Genomic DNA, 23,742 nt, shown 5'->3' with positions numbered 1-23,742 from the left:
TTGTTTGTTTTGTTTCTTAAATTCCACATATGTTGAGCTTTCTTTAAGGATATATTAAGTTACCTGGGAACAACTTAATCATTTCCAGTTTTGCTTTCAAACTCACTTGTTTGTTGTCTCTGAAGAATCATTGTCCTTCTTGTTTGATTTCCAGTGTCTTGAGATCCATTGCTTTATATATTTTGTCCACATTTTTAGTTGTTTCATGTAAAAGTTTATATCGAGCCCCTGTTATTACATCTTTGTTGGAAATGGGGATCTGATGATTTCTTTTTTATTTCTTCTTACATTTCATTTTATTTTTTCTCATCTATTTTAAACATTTTCCCTTTATTCATTATTTTCTTAAACTTATTCCTTCTCCTAGTTTTTTCTCCCTCTTCATTTTTTCTCTTAATCTTTCATTTTACAATTTTTCTTCTTTTTTATGAGACTTGATCATAGTCACTGAAAAATATATAATTTTTGAAGAGTGACATAAGCTGTAATAATCTTGCCCAAATTTGGTAAATATGTGCATATAAAAAGACATGTAGGGGCGCCTAGGTGGCTCAGTCGGTTAAGCGGCCGACTTCAGCTCAGGTCATGATCTCACGGTCCGTGGGTTTGAGCCCCGCGTCAGGCTCTGTGCTGAAAGCTCAGAGCCTGAAGCCTGTTTCAGATTCTGTGTCTCCCTCTCTCTGACCCTCCCCCATTCATGCTCTGTCTCTCTCTGTCTCAAAAATAAATAAATGTTAAAAAAAAAAATTAAAAAAAAAAAGACGTAAATTTTTCATTCACTTACCTTTGTTTTGATCGAGATATTAAATCCTTTAACAATGCAGATTTTTCTTTTCCTCCCTTGGAACTTAACTCATCTATTTCCCATATTCAACACTACCTCTTATTTTTGTTTTTATATATTTTTCCCATGCCATTCCATTTGGTTAATTTGCTTTGATTCCATTTGGTTAATTTACTTTGATTCCATTTGGTTAATTTGCTTTGATTTGAGATTTCTATTTTCTAATCACTCTCATAGGTGTTTCTCTAGAAATAAGCTCTTGGAATATCTTTCAGCATTAATTTGAGCATTACTCTCTATTTTCAGCATTATTAGAATAGTTTTTCTGAGTCACATTCATTCTATTAGGCAAAAATTTACCATGGCTCAGTAACCAAACTTTTACCTCTGCACAGGCCAGGTGTTTAAAGATAATAGAGTCCACCTCTATAGGGCTCACTATTCTAGGCACTGTTCTAAGCCTCTTCTATACAGTATACTAACTCAAAATTCTGAAAACAATTCTATGAAATTCTGTGAAGTAGTTACTATCATGACCCCCATTTTAGAGAAGGGAAAACTGAGGCGCCAAGGTTGAGTCATCTGCTCAAAGTCATAATGCCTCCAATGATGGAGTTGACTATAGTTTATAAACTGTAGTTTATGGTATATGGTTTCCCGCTGTTGTGTAAGTTTATTACATTTTTGTTAAGAAGTTAATTCATATGATGTACAGTGACTTAGTAGAGCTTCTGCTATCTCATTTCACTAAACTTCTTATGTACGACAAGCCACACAGGTAAGTATAACACTTAAAACCATTTCAGGGAAGTAATCATGAATAGGATGATCTTCAGCAACTTTGTGAATATTTTGTGCCGGAAATATATTTGGTTTTTAAGGTTAATAGGGGATACTATTTTTATTTTTACATGTCCTAATATTTGGTACCTCATTTCAAGTATACTAATAAAAATTTAAACCTCTGTTCCTTCTTGGTTTCGCACAGATATTGTGGAAAATCAGTCCCGCCCTCTCTTACCAGCAGTACCAATGCATTAATGCTTGTATTTGTGGCTGACTCTGACCTTGCATATGAAGGCTTTTTAATAAACTATGAAGCAATTGACGTGTCAGCAGGTAACAAAACAGCCTCGTCTCCTTGGTACCAACTTGGTTCCTTACAAGATAGTACTATGAGAATACTTTATCTTTGAACCCGTGGTGCACAATGAAAGCTGATGTAGAAAAGAGTGTGGTGACTCCAGTACCTTCCTTCTTAAAAATAATGATTAGACCAGAGTACCGTATCAGTGTTAAATTTTCTAATTGTAATAATTGTACAGTGTTTTGTCAGAGAATGTTTTCCTTCTTAGGAACGATACATCGATGTTTTTAGAGGTAAAGACATTGCAAGTTTCCAAATTATTCTCAATTGGTTCAGATAATAAGGGAGTAAGTTGGAGAAAGAGACAGATAAAGCAATGAGGGCAAAATACAAATATGTAGTAAATCTAGGTGAGAGGAATTTGGGAGCTAGTTCTTAAACTTTCAAGCTTAAAATTCTATCAAAATTAAAAATTATTTAAGAGACTAAATACTAATTTTAAGAAATTAGAGAAAGGGGGTTGTCTGGGTCGTTCAGTCAGTTGGGCATCTGACTCTTGGTTTTGCCTCAGGTCATCATGCCACAGTCTGTGGGATCCAGCCCCGCCCTGGGCTCTGTGCTGACAGAGTGGAGCCTGCTTGGGATTCTCTCTCTCCCTCCCTCTATCCACCCCTCCACAACTCATGTGCGTGTGCTCTCTCTGTCTCCCTCTCAAAATAAATAATTAAAAAAAAAACTTAGAAGAAAAAGAGATTAGAGAAAGGACAGCAGCACATAAGAATAAAAGACTACTACATGAAACCCTGTGGCAGGAAATGGAACATTTCTTAACAAAAATGTATTTCTAAATTTGACTTAATGAAAATGAACCTTTTTAGCATTTATTTCTTTTATTATTTTTCCTGTTATTTAATTCTCATCCTAACTTTGCTCTTTGCAAGTGCAGTGTGGGAAATAAACATCTTCTGCAAGCAGGGTCTTTGAGGTAGTTTGTAAACCAGAGATGCCCCCAGCCCCAAAAGCACAAGGAATTCATGAGGGTATCATGTTTTATTAGGCTCCTGTTCCCACATGGGATGTGTGCCCTTTTAGAGAGTCTGGTCTTTGGCATCATATTTAGAAAGATATTTACTGGACAAAAATGCCATCCAGTATAGCTCTAGTATATACCTTTGGTGGCTGAGCTTCTCATGCATCCCACAGCCTCTGAGCTGCCCCAACAGCATGATGTGATTCACTGATGTTCTTTCGAGAAAGTACTGGAAGCTTTTCCTGTGCAGGATATGCTGCCTGTAACATAGACTTGCCTCCAGAGATCTTTAGGTGCTTATCTTTTAAAATCCCCACCCTCATAAATAAATAAATGAATGAATGAATAGATATTTTTTTAAAAAAAACATTCACTCAGAATCCCTTCCCAATTTCTCAGTTATTTCTTTTCAGAGTGGCTGGCCACTATTCTGTATTCCATGCAAAATTGCTGTTCTCTGGTAGTTCAAGTTCTGTGTTTTGGTAGTATGGCTTTAGATTTCTCCAGAAACCTGAGTGTGAGTGAATCATACACCCTTCTGTCCTGAGGGCCCCTTTCTCGGAGACAGTTTATTATCCAGCTCGAGAGCAGGGGAGTTGAATCCCCAGCAATTACAATAGGTTATGTTACGCAATTGATATATTCACTGGACTTTGTCCAAGGGTTTAACATCCATTGACCAAAATTGGCTTTGTAAGAAATTACAGGGTGCACACAATTTTCCATACGTCTGTAGTTTTATCTGTCTCATACATTTGGCCCAAACCACACTGAATATTAGGTTAGGATTGGGAGCAAGCCATTTGAATTCTTTGGGCCACAGTTTTCTCATCTGTAAAATTAAGGGATTGGATTTGATCATCTTTGTGATGTCTCCTGGCTGTAATCAACTGTGAACACAAGTCTAATTTGCTGCATGAATAAACTAGCTGTGTCTTAGATAACATACAATGCTGTTGGGGCCTCCTGAAAATACCATGGAAATCTTTGTAACGATATGCAAAGTAAGACATAGCCACACTTGCTTATAGGGCAACAGCAAGTGCAGTAAGAACCAAGAGTGATCAAAATAATCTGGCAGGAAGGCTATTGAAGCTAGACCTTAATTTAAAAAAGGTTTTCAGAGAGATAAGAGACCAGTAAAATAAAAGAAAGTTGAGAAAAAGGGGGAAAAAAGCAAACTGGAGAGGAAAAGAAACTAACAAAGAAAGACAACACAAGAAAAGACATTTGACAAAATGAGAAAGGGACCCTGACATGGCCAACTCAAAAGACTCTTCGATCTGCCTCCCCGTGTGATAATCATTACTTTGGCCTCTGTTTGGCCCAGACAGGGCTGAAATCACAGACAAGGGAGTGTTTGCTTTCTGTCCTTCGCCAAGCCCAGCTGGCCCCTGTGCTCCTGCCTTTGACTGGATGAACTCATCGGTCTAACACAGTCAGATATTCTAAACAGCAATCAGACGACGGACCCAGGAAGCCATATGGCAGACTCAACTTACCACTTTAGAGCCTGTCTCAGGTTCCCATACGGCAGGATGTGAGTGATTGGCTGTCGTGAATTGTTGAGGGTGGCCCCGCAGGACTGCTCAGAGAGGGACTGGGCGCAGGAGACAGATGTGGGGCCCCTGCTGGTTAGCCAGTGGGCTCACCCTCCAGGCAGCCCGAGTCCTGGGAGCTGCCCACCTGCAACTAGGAGGTGTTGGGATGCCTTCTTTCCAGTTGTCTGATTTGTTGTATTTACCGTAGAAGAAAACAGTACCAGGAAAAAGCATCAGTGGAAGCTTAATCACTGGCCCTCATCCTATTTTATTGCTCTAGCCGAAGTTATTTTCGGAGCAATAATGACAATATTCGGCTGGTGATTTCTAGTTCACAGCAGGTGTGAGTTTCTCTGCTGAAGGCTTTCCTGTCTTTATCTGATAAAGGTTAAATTTCCTGACTTGAATCCAGTTACTTTTCCATCTGTATTTCATGCCATGGGGCTATGATGTCAGCCCCTAAATATGTGTTTGGAAGGAAAGAGATCAGTTTCTGGTTATTACTTTGACTCCCTCCCTCATCACTGTTTCTGCCTGCATCCAGATGTGCCTGGGAAGTACAAAGACAAAAAGGAACAAGTAAAATGTTTATAGGTAGAAATTCTGAAGAATTTCTTAGTAGCTGATTGTGAGACTGTTTTAAATGTTTTCTTAAAGTACAAGATATTTGAATCTTGAAAGAATGTAGTTGATTAGCTAACTTTACTAATTTAAATTGCAATTTTATATTATATTAGTATCTACTGCATATGCATTAATATAATCCTACCAAGAGGGGACAAGAGAATAGACAAATGTACTTGATTCATTTTCTACTTTAACATTAGACAAAAACCCATATAACACTTATTCCAATGTTTTTCAAACACTAAAACATTCATGACTCATTAGTCAGTCATGAAATTTGCTCAAAGTACGGAATAGAAAAGAATAGACTAGAAAGTATCAGCTTATTATACAAAGTTTGGTGTTCCCTCATGAAATCTGTTTGTAATATCCGTGTGTGTGCACAATTAATGTAAATGTATTTTTGCATGTTTTTTTTTAGGTTTATTTATTTATTTTGAGAAAGAGAGAGAGTGACTGAGCAGGAGAGGGGCAGAGAGAGAAGAAGAAAGAGAGAATCCTGAGCAGGCTCCCCACTGTCAGTGCAGAACCCATGCAGGGCTTGAACTAACAAACTGTGAGATCATGATCTGAGTCGAAGTCAAGAGTCAGATGCTTAGCAGACTGAGCCATCCAGGGCCTCCAATGTAAATGTATTTTTTTTTTCTATGGTGTGTCTGAAAATTCCAAACACAAATCCACTTTAATTTCTTATTTTTAAATGAGAGAAAGTGAAGTCCTCTCAAGAATATACAGCAAGTGGGTTTAGAAGCCAAACCAAAAGAATCCAGTTCCAACATCTAATCCATTCGTCTTATCATGTCCTGATTAGCTCTTGAAATGCTCTGGATGAACTGTGGATGGTGTGGCTGGTAGCATTCAGCTCAGAGAGGTATGGTAGGACTGTAATGAGCTTTTAATATTTTCTGCAAAAAAAAAAAAAAAAAAAAAGGCAGGATTTTACAGTTGTCTGGGGAAATGGTCAGGAAGTATCAGAACCACATCAACATAGGATTAAAAGTGGGCTTTCCCAACCTCCTCTTTCCCAGTTCAGGGTTCCCATCCACCCCAAGGCAGATGTTTAAGGCTGTTTTTCATCAGTCACCCTGGAATGAGCCCAGAAGAGGCATATAAGAGTGAGAAGTTGAGAAGTGATCACCAAAGGGCAAAAGAGGGTTTCTTCAGAAGAAATCAATAGGGAATACTGTTTCTATTTTCAAACTTCAGTCCAGTAGAGCAGTATTCTCAAACTCTAGTGTTTATAAGAAACTTGGAGTGGGATTTTCTGGTTACAAATTCAGGTATCAGGGCCCCACCCCCCAACCCCCCACCCCCACATCAGCACTTTGGTTCACATATGTCTAGGGTGGGTTTTCACCAATTCAGGTGGTTCTAATAAAACTTTGAAGTTCTTCAGAGACTCTGGAAGCTAAGTCTTAGCACATAAGTTGCTACAGAGTTACAAGTGAGATGTAGTGGGAATTGGACTGTAACAGTCATGGCGGAAAGTACTTTCCATGATACAGAAAGGCTGATGGCGAAATCACGAGTCTTGGTTCTAGGCCAGCCTTGACACTGCTTTGGAGAAGTACCCAGTTCTCTTATTCTTTCCATCCACCTTGAATTCTGTGTTTTCTGCTATGAGATATTCAGATCTTTTCCCTCTGGGAAAGGTTATTAGTAAGTCTATTGATCTTTTAAAGATTTAGTTTCTCATTGGTCACTGTGTGCTCATATTTTTGTATATACAGGTATCCCAGCACTTTACAGCTCGGGGGATTTTTCTTAATCTACTGTATTTCTTCATCCTTAGAATGAAGATGCTAAATGAAACATTTGTGATATTCCTAGTCTTCTGCGCACCTTAATGTCTAAATTGACATTTCCTGCGTGGAGGAACCAGGGATTGTTGGAGAGCACAGGATTTGGAAAGGGAGAACTGGGTTTGCATTTTATCTTTGTCATGTCTGAACTAAGTGGTCTTCAGAACTTGACCTCCAGGAGTCTCAGATCCCTTTTCTACACCTCTCTAAAAAGTGGACGTTGGGATGCCTGGCTGTTTCACATAGTTGGGGAAGGTTAACTGAGACATTCAGTGTGAAAATTACGTAACAGCTGCAAAGCACCATGACTGTTCTTTGTTTAAAATAGAATTGCCGAGGCCCAAGTACAATTTCACAATAGCTGTGTTAGTGAGTTAACTTATATTCATATTCGTTTAAACTAGTCACCTGTGAGTGAAAAGAAAAAGCCATGGCTGTGACCACCTAGGAGCAAATTGTAGCAAAATGTTAGATTTTGGTTAAGGAGCCTTCTTTTTTCTTCAGGAGAATGCGAACATGAATTTTTTTCTTCCCTGAAGTCTTTACTTTGAAGAATGTTAACCAAATATGCCAATGGAAGCAGGTGAAGGTTCCTAGGCTGACTATTTATTTAGCACATATTGGGAAGGTCTAAGGTCGTATGGATTCATGCAGACACAGAAGTCTCATAAATGATATCAGAAAGCACCATGTGTAGATTGATCCCTGATATAAATGGATAATCATAAGTTATTGCAAATGGCAAAGCAGGGAGGTGGTAGAGCAGTTACCCTTGATCTAGGGTCTCCCAAGGTAAACATGCTTCTGTCCACAGGATCAGTTCATCCTCTTCCTGTATCCCAGATCCTCTGGGGCTGAGGTCATCATTGCTTTGTGGATTGGAGGATTATCTATGTTTTGGATTTTCCTTTTTGATAACGAACCAAATGCTACGTTATTAAAACGTACTTGAAAATGCTTAGTTGGAGGCAGAGATACATTTCTAGAAAAGTAGTTTTCTGATTTTGTAATGGTTCACGGAAGACATTTGTAGTGTTTTCTCTTTCCTTTCTTCACTGTTTTTGGTTGTTGTTGGTGTTGGTCAAAAAGAAAGATAGGTGAGGTCTGTCGGTAGTGGTTTTTGATTTTCAGAGATGTGCTTTTCCATTGCTTGCTCAGTGGAAAACAGTTGATGGAAGAAATGTATTTTTCTCCTTCATCTCTTTCTCAATATGAGACCATGATAAAAAGCAAACTGCCATTGGATATGAGTTTTCCTTTGGTAACATGAGATATAAAGAAAAGGCATTTTTATGTCTGCATTTTGTCCAGATATAATAAACATCAGGCAAAACATGAATTTCCTTTTGTGGAAATTTATCCAATTTTAATTATTTGTGCATTACTGCAAAGTGGAAGACAAAACCAAAGCCTAACATTAAATATATCTCAGGGTTAATATTATTCTAGAAAGAGACATTTATACAGTCAAGGGAAGAGAACACAAACGTTGTATAGACTTCAGTGTTAGGTAAGAGGAGTTACTAACCTCTCCAGAAATAGATAAGTTCAGAAAACCTTTGTTTTTCTCACCACAAAATAAGACATGTGAATCTCATGAAGCTACAATCAAACTTTAATATTAAATACTCTATTTAATATTTATAGCAGATGTACCTTCAAAATATTTTTTTCTCTATTTTAGTTTTATTTATTATTTATTGGATATCTGAATTATTTATTGGCTTTCCTTTCGAGAACTCAACCTGTCTTTGCATGGAACTTTCAAACTTTTAATAAAACATAGATTTTATTTCATAATTTCCTCAGGTAAAATTCTTCTTTAGTTTCAACAAATATGTATATGCATGTAATCACCACACCGTTCTAAATTTATAGAATAAATTTATCATTCCAGAAAGTATCCTAGTGTTCCTTTTGAAAAAAAAAAATTTAACATTACTTATTTTTGAGAGAGAGAGAGAGAGAGAGCAAGCACACAAGCAGGGAAGGGGCAGAAAGAGAGGGAGAGAGAATCCCAAACAGGCTCTGCACGATCAGTGTGGGACCCAATGTGGGGCTCAATCCCATGAACCATGAGATCATCACCTGAACCGAAATCAAGAGTTAGACACTTAACCCACTGAGCCACTCAGGCATCTCTTAAATTTTTTTAATCTTTATTTTAGTTAGTTAACATACAGTGCAATATTGGTTTCAGAAATAGAATTCAGTGATTCATCACTTTCATACAACACCCAGTGCTCATCATAAGTGCCCTTCTTAATACCTATCACCCATCTAGCCCATCTCCTAACCATCTCCCTCCATCAACTCTCAGTTTGTTCCCTATTGTTAAGGGTCTTTTGTGATTCGGTTCTCTTTCTTCTCTTTTTTTTCTTGGTTTTCCCTTCCCATATGTTCAGCTGTTTTGTTTCTTAAATTCCACATGAGTGAAATCATATGATATTTGTCTTTCTCTGATTGACTTATTTTGTTTAGCATAATGCATTCTAGCTTCCTCCACATCATTGCAAATGGCAAGATTTCTTGGTTTTGTTTTTTTTTTTTTTTTGATAGCTGAGTAATACTCTATTGTATATATGTACCATATGTTCTTTATCCATTTGTCAATCGATGGACATTTGGGCTCTCTCCATACTTTGGCTATTGTTGATACTGCGGCTATAAACATTGGGGTGCATGTACCCTTTTGAATTGTATTTTTGTAACCTTTGGGTAAATACCTCGTAGTGCAATTGCTGGATCATAGGGTAGTTCTGTTTTTAGTTTTCTGAGGAACTGCCATACTGTTCCAGAGTGGCTGCACCAGTTTGCAGTCCTTCCAGCAGCGCAAGAGGGTTCCTCCTTCTCTGCAGCTTCGCCAACACCTGTTGTTTCTTGTGTTAATGTTAGCCATTCTGACAGGTGTGAGGTGGTATCTCATCGTGATTTTGATTTGTATTTCCCTAGTGATGAGTGATGTGGAACATCTTTTCATGCATCTGTTAGCCATTTGATCTATCCTTCTCCATGCTCCACCTCAACAACTGCAGATCTGGTTCCTATCACTATGGATTAGTTTTTTCTGTTCAAAAGCAAATACCTGGCTTCTTCATTAGCATGATGCTTCTGAAATCTGTTCATGTTGTTCTATTTATAAATGGTTCTTTTTGTTTTATTGCTGGATTGCCTTCCATTGTATAGATATATCATAATGTGATTATCCATTCACTTACTTTTGGATAGTTGGATTGTTTCCAGTTTCTAACTCTTATGAAAAAACCTGCTGTGAACTTTGATGTACAGTTTTTTTGTGGACTTACGTCATCAGTTCTCTTAGATAAAATATCTAAAAGTAGAATTGCTGGATCATATGATAATTCTATGTTTAATTTTATGAAAAACTATCAGGCTTTTTCCCCAAAGGGATTATACCATTTTATATTCTCACCTGCAACAAATGAGAATTACACTTTCTCCGCATCTTTGCCAGCACTTGGTATTTTGAATCTTTTCATTTTTAACCTCTACTCGTTGTGTAGTAGTGCCTCGTTGTTGTTTTAATTTGCATGTCTCTGATGACTGATAGTGCTGAGGACCTTTTCACATACTTACTGACAATTTATATATCTTCTTTTATGAAGTGTCCATTATATAGTTCTGTTCACTTTTGTTTGTATTATTTGCCTTATTTTGTCTTATGCTATCTATTCTGCATATAACTATGTCCCTTGTCAGATTAATGCATTGCAAATGCATTGCAGCCAGCCTTTTACTTTTCTTAATGGTACTTTGAAGGGTAGAAGTATATTATGTCCTTTTACCCTTTTATGGTCAGTGTTTTTTGTATATTGTCTAAGAAATCTGTGCCTCCGAAAGTAGTGAGGATTTTCTTTTCTTATGTATTCTTTTACAAGTTTTATAGTTTGAAGTTTCACATTTATGTTTATGATCCATGTTGAGTTAATTTTTCTATGCCATGTGAATTATGTGTCTAAGGGAATGAATCATGTTTAATTGTTCAAATACTATTTATTGTAAAGATTCTCCTTTTTTTGCACTAAATTGCCTTTGCATTGTTGTTGCAAATTAATTGTGCATGGATGTTTGGGTCTGCTTCTGGAATCTCTCTTCTCCCATAGGACAGTATATTACAATATTTATGTAATATAATAGTGTATCTTAAAAGCAGGAGTATAAGTTCTCCAGATTTTTCAAAATTGTTTTGGTTATCCTAGATCCTTTACATTTCCATATACATTTTAGAATCAGCTTTCCCATATTTACTTAAAAAAAAAAAAACCACACCAAACCAAAATAAAACTTTTTGGGAATTTGATGGAGGTTATATTGAATTTATAGATAAATAAGGGAAAAAGAGCATCTTAAATAGAGTGTTCCAATCCATAAACATATTTTACTTCTCCATTTACTCAAATATTTTTAAATTTCCTTCAGCAATGCTTTAAAGTTTGCACTATAGCTTTTTTTTCATATTTCTATTAAACTTATTATCAAGTACCTTATGTTTTTTATGTTATTATAATTGATATTTTAAATTTTATTTTCAGTTTGGCTCATATCTGCCATTTAAACTGATTTTTCTAGGGGCGCCTGAGTGGCTCTGTCAGTCAAGCGTCCGACTTCAGCTCAGGTCACGATCTCGCGGTCCGTGATTTCGAGCCCCGCGTTTGGCTCTGGGCTGATGGCTCATAGCCTGGAGCCTGCTTCGGATTCTGTGTCTCCCTCTCTCTCTCTGCCCCTCCCCCGTTCATGCTCTGTCTCTCTCTGTCTCAAAAATAAATAAAACGTTACAAAAAATGTTTAAACTGATTTTTCTATATTTACCTTGTATCCTGTAACCTTGTTAAATTCAGTTATTAGTTCTAGTACATTTTAATAGATTACTTAGTATATTTCACATAGATGGTCATATCTGTGAATAAGAACAGCTATATTTTTTCCTTTTCATTCCCTCTCTTTCTCTTTCTCTCTCTTTCTCTGTCCCTCTCTGCCTTCTTGCAATGGCTAGGGATTTCCACCTAATGTTGAATGGAAAAGATGAGAATGAACATATTGTCCTTGTTCTTAATCTTAACAGGAAAGCATTTAGTCCTTTATTACTTAAGTATCACGTTAGCTTTGGGTTTTTCATAGATGCCCTTCTTCTTTTGCTACTACTTTGTTTTCTTTTTTGTTTACAGAATAGTTTTCATATTCCATTTTATTTCCTTCACTGGCTTTTTAATTGTACCTCTTTTTTCTGTGTTTGCTCAGAGGCTAACAAAATACTTGGTTAGCTTATCGGTAAGTCTCCTTAGAGTAAATATGCTGCTACTTCACACTGCCCACCTTATATTTTATAGCTGACACTGTATTTCACACACATCTCTCTTTGTAAATGTAATAACCTCACAACAGTAGAATTCTGTCTGCCCTCTTCTTTATGCTACTTTAGTTGTATCTTTAATTCTACTTACATTATAAACTCCACCTTACTATTGTTTTTGCTTTACATGATTAGTTTTCTTTTAAAGAAATCAGGGAAGAAGAGCAATCTTTCCATTTATCCAATTGTTTGCCGTTTCTGGTGTTATTCATTCCTTCTTCTAGATATATGTTTACCTTTGGTGTCATTTTCCTTTGGCATGACAGACATTGTTAGTATCATGTAGTATAGGACTTCTAGGGGTGAGTGTTCTCAGCTTCTGTTTGTCTAAAGATGTCTTTTTTGCATTCCCATTTTGAAAATACTTTTTTGGGGATAATTAAATGTTTTTTTTTCTGTCAACACTGTAAAAATGTATTCCATATTCTTCTTGCCTCCATTGTTTCTAATTAGAATCCAGCTACTATTCATATCATGGTTTTTCTGTATATAGTGTGTCATTTTTCCTCTAACTCCTTTATTTTCCTTGTATTTGTTTTTCAATGGTTTAATATACCCAAGTGTGATTTTCTTTTATTTATCTTGCTTAGGATTGACTAAACTCCTTGTAGCTAATTTGATTTTTTAAATCAAATTTGGGAGAATTTTAGCCTATATTTATGTATATATATGTATATATATGTATGTATATATATGTATATATATGTATATATATATGTATATATGTGTGTATATATATATGTATATATATACACACATATATACATATATATGTGTATATATATATATAGTTTTACATATTTTATATTTATATATTATTTATTTATTTATTTATTTATTTATTTTACTATTTTCATCCTATTCTCCTTCTGGGTCTCTGATTATATGAGTGCTAGACTCTTTGGTATTTTTTCCTAGGTTTTTGAGAATCTGTCTTTTGCACATTTTTTCTTTTTTTTCTTTCAGATTAAATAGTTTCTATTGGTATACCTTCAAGTTTAATGACACTTTTTCTTCTACTTCAAAGTTTCTATTAAGCTCATACATGGATTTTTAAATTTCAATTAGTTTACTCTTTTTAAAATTTCAATATAGGAGCACCTGGGTGGCTCAGTTCATTAAGTGTCTGAATTCAGCTCAGTTCATAATCTCATGGCTTGTGAGTTTGAGCCCCGCATCAGGCTCTGTGCTTTGGATTCTGTGTCTCCCTCTCTCTCTGTCCCTTCCCAGCTCACGCTCTGTCTGTCTCAAAAATAAACACTAAAACATTTTTTTAATTAAAAAAATTTAAAAAATCAATATAGTTAATATACAGTGTTATATTAGTTTCAGGTTAGTATATTTTTAAGTTATAGAATTTCTATATGATTCTTTTAATAGTTTCCTTTGTATTGCCTAGATTCCCTATCTATTTACCATTGAGGCTATATTTGTCTTTAAGGCTTTGAACCTTTTTCTAGTAGTTGCATTAAAATTTTTGTCTGCTAATATAATTATCTGGGCTGTCTTCAAGTCACAAGGTTGCACTTTTTTCTTGACCATGATTTCTATTACTCTGTTTATTTGTATTAGTGGCAGGTTTTGAGTTTTATACTGGATATGGTGAATGATATGTTATGAAGACTCTGGATTCTCTTCTCTTTCTCTGAAGTTTATGTCGATTCAATACTTAGCTGATTATCTTGTACTTGTGCAGATTTGTATTTTTTTTTTATTTGTTAAGGTGTATTTGTGAAAATACCTAGGTATTTCCTAATCCCTTCAAACTAGGTAGGTCTCAAGCTCTAAGTTTCATCACTCCTGCAGTTCTTGTTAAGACTTAAACATTGATAGGAAAGCCTTACTGTTGGTCATGGTCTTTATTTCTAAGGTGTGGCCTTTCTTGTGTCTCAACTGGGTGCCTGGCATGTAAATGAGGGGATTCTGATGGTGGGAGAACTCCATAGTCTCCCATGGAGCATTGCCTGTCCTGTAGCTTCCAGCCTATTAGCAGCTACCCTCTGGCATGGCTTTTGAAGTCTCACCTCATGTCTGCCCAGCCCAGGCTCACGCAAGAATTCATAAGGGACTTTACACAGATGTCTGGTCCTCCTCTCCATATAGTTCTTCCTTGCTGGAATATGTCCCTACAGTTCCAGCTCCTTTGACAGCCCTAAATTCTGATCCCTGCTTCCTCAGCTCAACGGAACTGTCATTGACTACTTGGACTTCAGCAAACTGCTGGGATCAGAAAATTCCACACAGGTAAAGAGTCAAGGAAATAGAGTCCCACCTCCTTTGTGCCAAGGATCACAATCTTGAACTGCCCATTGCCCAGCGCCTCGTATATTTTTCCCAGTTTCACAGTTTTTATGGAGAGGGGCTAGTTTAGTACTAGTTTATTTGTCATGGCTGGAAGCAGAGATGTCTATAGTTTAGACTGAATAAACATTATAAAATATTAAAGAATCTCAGCCTACCCAGGAGAGGGGATAGGAAGGAGATAAGAAAAGTGGAGGGGGTAAAAGGATGGAGGTAGAGAGAATGGGAAGAAATTAGATACTTGTCCTATCCTCTCAGTTTTCAATACATTACGTAATATAATTTTAACAAATATTTTTTAGATATGGGCCAGATAATGTAGTAAGTGGTAGTTAATAATTGCTAATAATTGCTCCAAACATAGTGGAGGAAATGCACTCACATAAAACAATTACAATGTGATATTTCGGGGGCTCCAATTGCTATTTGCCTAAAGGTTTATTGAGCACAAGGAAATTAATTCTGCTCGATTTGGAAAAATTTCACAGAGGTGGTGGTATTGAATTTGGCTTTAAATGATACGTGAGCTTATTTGTCTAGTGGCTTGTTGGGGTCCAACAGGAAGTTGTTAAAGACTTTCAAACAAAGTAAACAGTGTGAGGACCATTTCATAAGGGATTGTGTTTACTTTTGTGCCAGCAAAAGAAAAGAAACTTAATGAATAAATCAGAATTTCAGTCTGAAATGAAAAACAACCAATTGTGCCACAATAGATACTTTCATATGTACAGGGAAATTATGCATCATTACTTCTCAAATATTTGTTGAATTGGTTCCTTTACATGAGATTCTGATTATATAAACCATTCTCCTGCAGACTAATTGCAAGTTGCACTAGAAATATTCAATACAATTGTATTTCCCTTCTGGGAGTAGAGCGGGTAAGGAAGGAACATTATCTCTAAGAACAGTTGACAAACAGATTTGCTCTAGACGTTTAATTGACTGGCTAAAGCTATGTGAATGTGGGGGTGGTCAACGAGTCTGCTGGTTCTGTCAGCTCAGGGAGACCGGGTCATAACCTTCATTTAATGTCCATTTGATCCATGAACTTTTATCTTAGTAATATTCATTCCAAATATGAAATACTTAATATGCCATTTCTACAACCCCATTCACTCTCTGCCCCTCTTTTTCCTCCCCCCCTGCTTTCTTCTTGCCTTTTCCCTTCCTTCCTCCCTCCCTTCCTCTCTTCCTGCCTTCCTGCCTTCCTTGATCTTTGAAGAGATATTTCTTGACAGACTATAGAAAAACATAAAAGTATACAATATTCATCTTTGAAGTTAAATATCACTTTCAAATTTGTTTTCAACAAAGTAAAGCCTTGTTTGCTTGCTATTTAAAATAGAGTAAACCATGGGCACCTGGGTGGCTCAGTCAGTTAAGCGTCTGACTCGTGATTTTGGCTCAGGTCATGGTCCGAGGTTTGTGAGTTTTTGAGCCTCCCACCAGGCTCTGCACTGGTAGTGGGATTCTTTTCCTTCCCCGCTCTCTGCTCTTCCCCCTTCTCTCTCTCAAAAATAAATAAATAAACGTTTTAAAATAGAGGAAGCCAATTATTTGATGAGTGCCTCTTACTTTGAACATTATACATAGGTAGTAGAACCTGTACTATTTTCTGTGCGTCCTGCTGTCAATGCCAGTGGCTCCTTGCCTCTTTTCTGAGTGTGATCATCCAGAGCAAATGGGGAAATTCTACGTCAAAACATCCTCCTTTTCTTTTTTTTACTTACAATGAAGTATAATAGTTCTTTCTCCCTCAACACCTTTCAGGAGGCTTGTGTCTACTCCTGGACCTTAGATTTATGTTATTACTAGATACAATCAAAGATACAGTACATTAAAAATGCATTGAGGGGCGCCTGGGTGGCTTGGTCGGTTAAGCGTCTGACTTCGGCTCAGGTCATGATCTCACAGTCCGTGAGTTCGAGCCCCGCGTCAGGCTCTGTGCTGACCGCTCAGAGCCTGGAGCCTGTTTCAGATTCTGTGTCTCCCTCTCTCTCTGCCCCTCCCCTGTTCATACTCTGCCTCTCTCTGTCTCAAAAATAAATAAACGTTAAAAAAAAAAATAAAAAAAAATGCATTGAAACAAGATTTTCTTTTTTCTTTTTTTTTTTTTTTTAACTTTTTTAACATTTATTCATTGTAGGGAGAAACAGAGTGGGCGTAGGGGATGGGGTCAAAGAGAGAGGGAGACGCAGAATCCGAAGCACGCCCCAGGCTCTGAGCTGTCAGCTCACGGAAGGCAAGATCACGACCTGAGCTGAAGTCAGGCGCTTGTCCCAGTGAGCCACCCAGGCTCCCCCAAACAAGATTTTTTTTAGAAAATATCTCAGATTTGAAGGACACAGGAGATTGAGCGGGTTGGTTAGTAAATATGGAGTCCGATGGACAGAATGGGTAAAGTTAAAACTCTTAAAGTAGAAGCTAATATTTACTTGCAATATAAAATTGTCCAAGTACCATCTGAATGTTTTATATGAATGACCTGATTTATTCCTCATTTATGCTCTACTTTCATACACTTTTCTAAATTATTTTGCAACATAATGATCACTACCATTTATTGAGTTACATACCAAGTGCCAAGCCCCTTCATTGCATTATCTCTAACCCTTACATGTACAAAGATACTTACCATCCCCATTTGAGAGATGAGGCTCACAGAGATGCAGTAATTTGCTCATGGTTGCACAGCATGTCAGTGTTTGAACTAGGCATTGATTCAAGGTCCGTCTGATTCCCGACACTTACCTTCTGTTCTTCACGTGGCAGAGGTGCTGCTTTGTCATTTGTCATAAATGCATGCTTTGGTGAAAACCATTTTAAAGGAAGGTTAGGAAAAGGAGAACAGAACTGAGCTATTTCTAGGTCCCTTCTAGGATTTCCGTGGTGCAGCCTAAATGTTTAATGTTTATGGTAATGTGCGTTGATTAATAGATTATAACACCTCCAAGATCTAGAAAGGTATGATATATGTAACAGTTTCCACTACATGGCTTAGGTTTGCTATTAATAATTGTTTCTGCCTTTGAGATTTAAAAAAAAACCAACTTTGTTTTGAAAGGAAATCGTTCGTTAGCATTCTAGAATGGCCTATTGAAAATCAAGCCCCTTGGCACAAATTAATGAAGTGTGTGTTAGTGAATGTCTTATAAATGTAGCATGATGTTTTCTGTTTTCTCTCTTATGCTCTTGTTTCTTTTCACAGCATGCATGACAGACTATACAGAAGAATCTGGGACTTTTACTTCTCCAAACTTCCCCAATAATTACCCCAACAACTGGAAATGCATTTATAGGATCACGGTGGAAACCAGCCAACAGATTGCATTGCACTTTACAAACTTCTCCTTGGAGGAGGCCATTGGTGGAGAGTGCATAGCAGATTTTGTGGAAATCAGGTAAGCACCTTTATTTTATCACCTTTTTCCTTATTTGTTTTCATTCATAGTCTTTCCTGGAAAAGTTAAGGAAAACGCATGGAAATTCTCTGTAAAGCTCCCTGTTGTGCTCTTTCTTGCAAGATAAAAAGTTTGTCATGTGGAGCCCAACTTCACAGAAGAAAAACAGAAAATTGCCTAAGATTCAGTGGTTATGTTGAAGTGATTATTTTATGGGTAATATTTGAAAATAAACTCTAGATTTTATTTGGGCAGAGTAAACAGATGTACTACTACTCTGAAATTAGATACTTGCAATTATTGAATACCTACTTTCTTTCTTTTTTCCTTTCTTTTTTATTTTTTTAAACAGGCATTTAAAAAAATGGTTTTAATGTTTACTTATTTTTGAGAGCGGGGGAAGGGGCAGAGAGAGAGAGACAGAGAGAGACAGAGGATCCAAAGTAGATTGTATACACTAAGAGTGGAGAGCCCCATGTGGGGCTTGAACTCCCCGACTGTGGATGTGACCTGAGCCAAAGTCAGACCCCTCACTGACTGAGCTACCAAGGTGTCCCGGAATACCTACTTTCTTTATGGAAAATCAATTCAGAATTTTAGGCTGTTTTTTGTCCATTTGGTATAATTATATCCAAAAAAATGATGATAAGATAAGAACCGTAATGTTTTCACCAAGTTTTTTGTGTTCAAATAATAAAAGTCTAGGCTTGTGAATTTCAGCGTGAGAACTTTTTTCTTTAATGCTATGGTATTTAGAGAGAATGAATTTAAAAAGTTATATTTGCAGTAAAGGTAAGTTGACCTGTATATTGCCACCTATGCAGATCATTTTACATAGAAATAAATTAGGCTTTGTACACACACAATTTGGTGTGTATTTATTTCAGATTTTTATTTGACCTTTCAAAAGCCTAGAGTATTATACTTTTATAATAAACTTTATTCTATAATGTGAGGTATGGTACTAAAATAAATCAGAGTTGTATCATATCATGGCAAAATAACGTAATTTTCTTGATTTACAATAACTAATCATTAGATTTGAATGTTGAGTGAGTCCTTTTTTTTTTTATGCTTGAAAAAGCTACAGATTACAAAGTAGATTTAAGACCCTAAAAGTCCTTGGGGAAGAATTATTTTCAAAATGTTGCTAAATATGTAAAATACAACATTAAATTTGAAAAAATTCAAGTTAGAAGACAAACATTTAAGTTTTCTCTGTAAAATGAAGCAACATTTGTTTATACTGTTAATAATTATGGTCTGTTTATCCCATGTTCTCTGACACATTTACCAGATGCTTCATTTGAGAGAGAGAAGATTAAACTCTTCCTCTCAGCTTGAAATTGGTTATATAAAATGTTGTGCAAACCATAAATGATGTTCTTTATTAAGCTACTCAAATGTTTTTAATCAGGTGAAAAATTGAAAACTTGAAATTGTGATTTAGAGTATTTTTAAGAAAAGTGGACCGACCTAAACTGATCTGTTTGCAATCTCAAAGTTCAAATAATATTAAATGTTTATACAGTAATATTATCAGTGACGAGTAAATGACCGCATCTGTGTCTTGCCCCAGAGATGGAGGCAGTGAAAGTTCACCACCCCTGGGAAAATACTGTGGCTCAGATCCACCTCCAAGAATCATCTCTCATAGTAACAAACTATGGTTAAAATTTAAGAGTGACTTCTTTGGCTCAGCATCTGGATTCTCAGCTTACTGGGATGGATCATTAACAGGTAAATGGCAAAGAGCTGTCTTTTATTGGAGAGTCCAGTCTGACTGGTTTCTTGATTCTTAGACTGCCATGCTCTTATCCATTTTTTTTTCTAGCTATATTTTATCATTCCTGTTTATACTAAAACACTGAAAATATTCCTGAATAACAACGCTGTTTGGGTTTTGATTTTGAGGACAAAGTAAGGGGAAATATCCTTGTTTCGTGGTATATTACCTCAAGCTGGTGGTCTTGGTTAAGAGAAGGAAAGGACATTGACAGGGGCTAGCTACTCTTTGGTGATGCAGTCTTGTTTTGCCACCTGGTTGAAAGGAGAGTAACAGTAGCCCCAGTTGGATATAGACAAGAAGATTCCATTTTACCATAAAGAAAAAGAAATGTGTCACCTGGTCTCTTTCTCCCGTAGGTTGTGGGGGTAATCTCACCACCCCCACTGGCATGTTCATATCTCCCAACTACCCGATGCCCTACTACCACAGCTCCGAATGCTATTGGTGGTTGAAATCCAGCCACGGCAGCCCATTTGAACTGGAATTTGAAGACTTTCACTTGGAGTACCACCCAAACTGCACTTTAGATTATCTGGCCGTATGTATAAAGTTCAGTTGTTTCTTTCACTGCTCCCATCTTACCCACACACATAAATGCATTTATTTTTATCTTTGAAATTCGGGAAAGGAGAACATTTAAAATATCCACATAAAAAACTTAAAAGAAGAAATAAAAAGAAAATTTGATGAAAATGACAGCCCTCTGAATATGGCATGTATCACTGAATAGCTTGTAAGTATTTAAAATATATTGAATATGAACTGTTAAGAGATGGTTAAAATCTCCCCAGAGGGATTATGAGCTCTATCATGATTATTACCTATGTAATTTATATATATGCACTGAAAATTAGCAATGTAGAGGACTATACTGGTAATTGGAGAAGGTACTTGATGTCATCAAGGTGGGACTTTTTACAGTAGCAGCAACTGACCCTTGTCCATTAAAAAAAAAAATCTGAATAAAAAAATGCATTAGAATGTCACAAATTGTGAACTATGAAATAAAAAAGCAAGGAGAACTACTGATAACAGCTATGGTCTCAAAAATAGGTGTTAGTCTTTCATTTTTAATCTCCAGATTTCAGCCTGGGTTCCCATCCTTCCCTCCATACACAGCCCTGGCTAATGGCTCAAGTTCATGGTCCAAGTTTATAGACATTTAAATAGAATTTTTAAAGAAAAAGGTTAGAGTGGGAGAGAGTCAAAGCATAAGAGACTCTTAAAAACTGAGAACAAACTGAGGGCTGATGGGGGTGGGAGGGAGGGGAGGGTGGGTGATGGGTATTGAGGAGGGCACCTTTTGGGATGAGCACTGGGTGTTGTATGCAAACCAATTTGACAATAAATTTCATCTATTGAAAAAAATAGAAAAAAAAGATACTGTGATTCAGGGCTATTCTTGTGTTCTGTCATGTATTTCTTGTATTTTTATGTATTTCTTCCCCACTTTTTAAGAGGTAGAGTCTTTTAGATGATGTTTATAGCCACGGTTATCTGACATTTAAAATGTTTCATTAAAGGTATATGATGGCTCAAGTACCAGTTCTCATTTGCTCAGTCAGCTTTGTGGGGATGAAACACCACCTCTCATCCGTTCTAGTGGAGACAGCATGTTTTTAAAACTCAGAACAGATGAAGGTCAACAAGGAGGTGGCTTCCTGGCCAAATACCGGCAGAGTAAGTATGTAGACTGGCTGCCTAGTGCCCGTAGTGGGTCTTCAATTTCCTGATAATGAAACAGACTGAAATAAGTGTAACCCATTGGATTGAGCAATTGAAATAAATCTTTGCTCCTTATGAGAAAGATTTAATTCTATTTGAGAGAAAAATGCTTAACATTAAATTTAATGCCATAAACCAAAGCATGTGGTAAGCTCTAGAAAATAGAGTATTTAATATGCCGGGAGAGTTGCCATTCAGTTAAAGATCAGTGTAACAGGTTAACGGCTAATGGGTTTTCATTTGTATCAAACATTGCAGTCTTCTAATTAGACATTCCACTGCACATAGCATCTCCCACACTTTTGGGGTTTTTTTTTTGTGTTTTTTTTTTGTTTGTTTGTTTTTGGTTTTTCTTTTGGTCTTGTACATCAAAAGTTACCTTAATTTTTATTAAGGGAAACTACAGTTCTTGTAATCATATGGAGAATAAGCACATTCTTTACCGTGGAAAAATCCGGTCATTGTAGAGATGCCATTTTAAAATCTACTTTCCTGTGAGGCAACATGGTAGAATTAAAGGAATATTGCACAAAGAATCGAGGACCCCAGGGGTTTGTCCCTGGCTCCTGACCCCTGAGAAGGTCACTTTTCCATGGGGTTCTATGATTTCTTCTCTTAAAAAAGGAGATTAAATAAGGCCCTTATGAAATCTCCCTTCTAGGTCTAGAATTTAATACATTCTAATGTTAGTTTCGAAATGGACATTTAAGAAAAGTTTCCTTGAATTGTTATTTAATAAACACTTTACTTGTGCGTTTGAAAGCACAGTACCTTGCCCCACTAAACCTAAGTGTATCCATATTTTGACACAGTTACCTAAAAATAGAATTGAAAGTCTTGAGATCTGAAGGGAACATACAATATCCCTTTGAATTAATTGAAGGCATATTAATGTTTGACCTTGACTAGGTGTGATTTTGAAAATATTCACATTCACCTACATTTGGGGTTAGGCCGAATTCTATATAGTTTTGAAAACTGAGTTTTAATGATGAAAAACTTCATTCTGCAGAAATCCATCAAGTATATGAAAAGCTCTCCTAAATTTTCTCAGGGATGCATTTTTTTGGTTGAGCATATAATCATTTCTCTAATTTTATTATTGCTGTGCTAATTTGTTTCTTGCTTATAGTCAGATTGTTTATTAAGGATTCCTCCCTTTTATTCCCCTGATATTTTATATTCCCTCATAATTTCAGAACACTGAAGGAGTAACTCAGTGCAGGTGGGATATATGTCCTTAAAGGCAAAAATCAGAGCTAACCAGTGAGGTTTTCTGTAAAATTCACCTTTTGAAATTGGACGTTTGCAGACGGAATAATTTCTGAACACAGAGAGCAGCCATATGGCTTAGGCGAGTATATTTTCCTCTGCCCTGACTTGTAGTCACTGAGGAACACGATACCTCTGTGCTGCATAGCTGTAACTTCTCCCAGTCATCAAAACCCACAAAATTATTACTTAGAATTCCTTTGTGGACAAAAAGGTCACCTAAAGAGAAATAGCCTGAGTATTCCCTCGCTCCAGCAAAGCACTATTCTGAGGAGACACAAATGTATACTTTTCCATACCATAGTTTATCAACACTGTCCTAGTCACCTGTCAGAAAAAGTATAGTAGCAGAAATGCATCTATGAACCACCTTTTTCAGAGACCATTTTTTTCAATATAATGTTTATCCTCTCATTCTCTTTTATCACACATCATGGAGATAATATGGAAAAGGCTTAGGAAAAGGCATGTATATGCCTTGTTCAGGTCATTAATTTGGGCTGAATTTGGCACTGACTCCGGGGACCAGCCACCCCTGGAGGTACCTAGTACAGTTTTGTTGAAAACTCAGCTGAGGAAAATACCAGCTTTTGGTATTTTCAAAATGGAAGCCTTTTTTTCAGAACTTAAGATGTTCATTTCTTCTTCCAATCCTTTACATCGCCTCTATTCGTTCTGGACTTCCTGATGACTCACCAGAGGAATAAGGGAGGCTTTATTGTGAATTTCATGCTGACTTCTGAATGTTCAACAAAGCCATGTTGTTGTCCGTTTTTAGCATTCACATAGAACTTTGTGTTTTTAAACCGTTGAATTTAAAGGTCAGGATTTCTGTTCTTTCGAACGTTAAAGTTAGAAAAACAGAAGCATAGGATATTTAATACACTTTTGTAAACAAATCAGACTGCACCCTGAGTAGCGCTGAGCTATCCTGGTTTTCACCAGTTCATAGGAATTGGATGCCTCTTTATGGGAATCGATGATTTTCATGGCACGTTAAAGTTTCTGA

General features: G+C 36.6%; 1 protein-coding gene across 2 annotated transcripts in view; it reads left to right on the top strand.

Moving 5' to 3' along the window:
• The window catches only part of CUBN (cubilin), a 273,247-nt gene that overhangs the window by 59,819 nt on the left and 189,686 nt on the right, over nucleotides 1-23,742 (top strand). For both annotated transcript variants that reach the window (XM_042945004.1, XM_042945005.1), the window contains 5 exons: nucleotides 1,773-1,903; nucleotides 17,755-17,947; nucleotides 19,527-19,687; nucleotides 20,093-20,274; nucleotides 21,260-21,416. In XM_042945004.1, the coding sequence (XP_042800938.1) occupies nucleotides 1,773-1,903; nucleotides 17,755-17,947; nucleotides 19,527-19,687; nucleotides 20,093-20,274; nucleotides 21,260-21,416 (824 nt within the window). The remainder of the gene's footprint in view (nucleotides 1-1,772; nucleotides 1,904-17,754; nucleotides 17,948-19,526; nucleotides 19,688-20,092; nucleotides 20,275-21,259; nucleotides 21,417-23,742) is intronic.

The sequence above is a fragment of the Panthera leo genome, chromosome B4 (assembly GCF_018350215.1).
Source record: "Panthera leo isolate Ple1 chromosome B4, P.leo_Ple1_pat1.1, whole genome shotgun sequence".
Lineage (NCBI taxonomy): Eukaryota > Metazoa > Chordata > Mammalia > Carnivora > Felidae > Panthera > Panthera leo.
The sequence above is the reverse complement of the archived record's forward strand: the minus strand, read 5'-3'. Positions and strand labels throughout refer to the sequence as shown.